We start from the raw sequence: 1,060 nt of genomic DNA, 5'->3' as shown, positions 1-1,060 counted from the left end.
TTTTGGGCAGTATATTGAATGACCCAGAAAACATCAAAAGAAGATGGAGGGAGGTCTTACAGCCTGCCCGCATCTCACATGGTCTTGCCACCTGCTTTCTCCTTGGTTGCTCAGGTACTTTGGGGAACAAAATGCTGTCTGGCCTGACCATGTGGGACTCCTAAATTCAGGCAACAGGGAGATCCTGGGCTAAGGTGAGAAGCCATTTCCAGAATGGAGCAACAGGCTTCCTCCGTGCTCACTCGGGTACTTTGGGGAACAAACTGCTCTCAGGCCTTCAACCTTCTAGCCCTTGGACCAAAAAGAGAAGACAAATATATAGGTGCTTCTCAAAACATTGCTGTGGATCAACATGGACATTTGAGAGCCATGGAAGCTGTAAGCAGCAACAGGGTTCAGCAAGTGTCCATGGGCTACTATGAGCTTCTGTGGGGCAGCAAGACACAGTGGGGAGCAGCGAGCCGCAATAGGGTGCAGTGAGCCACAGCATTACCCTCCCACGAGGAAAAAGCAGGACAGTAGAAAATTGAGTGAAGTCTCCACTGCACTCCCTTCCTGTGTGCATCTCTGTTCTGTGTGTGTCTTTCCCCACCCCTTCCTTGCCAAAGTGTGTGTCTGTGCTTGCACCCACTCTATGTGCATCTGCTTGTGTGCATGCCCAATTTTCCTCTGGAGCAGTGACATCAGATCAAGAACCAGCTATTGTCTCAGGCATGAAACACTCTATGATAGCAATGTCCCGAAAGAAGCAGACTACCTCACTTCCACACAACCACAAAGCAAAAGAGACAGAGTAGCAATGGATTTCCTGAAGCCAGAATGTCTAATGGGACTTTCTGACACAGAATTCAAAAGAACAATGATTGAATATTTTCTATGGGTGAAAAACAAACTTGAAGAATTACAGGACACTTAAAGCAAAAATCAGGAGGACTTTAAAAAAAAAATCCAATTCTATTCCATTGATCTATGTGTCTGTCATTGGGTAGAGAAGCTGTGGTATATTCGCACAATGGAATACTATGCTGCATTGAAAAACAAGGAACTCATGCAATATTAT

The 1,060-nt window shown here is 45.7% G+C and overlaps 1 protein-coding gene across 1 annotated transcript in view; it reads right to left on the bottom strand.

Annotated features, from left to right (window-relative positions):
• LOC102855243 (chromosome unknown open reading frame, human C4orf17) overlaps window positions 1-1,060 on the bottom strand; it is a 47,666-nt gene that overhangs the window by 5,226 nt on the left and 41,380 nt on the right. The window contains exon 7 of the mRNA XM_006893109.1: window positions 149-249. Coding sequence (XP_006893171.1) covers window positions 149-249 — 101 coding nt within the window. The remainder of the gene's footprint in view (window positions 1-148; window positions 250-1,060) is intronic.

This window comes from Elephantulus edwardii, unplaced genomic scaffold (genome assembly GCF_000299155.1).
Source record: "Elephantulus edwardii isolate Elephantulus edwardi_28Jun2011 unplaced genomic scaffold, EleEdw1.0 scaffold00122, whole genome shotgun sequence".
In the NCBI taxonomy this organism is placed as follows: domain Eukaryota; kingdom Metazoa; phylum Chordata; class Mammalia; order Macroscelidea; family Macroscelididae; genus Elephantulus; species Elephantulus edwardii.
Note: the sequence above shows the minus strand (reverse complement) of the source record. Positions and strands in the feature narration are given on the sequence as shown.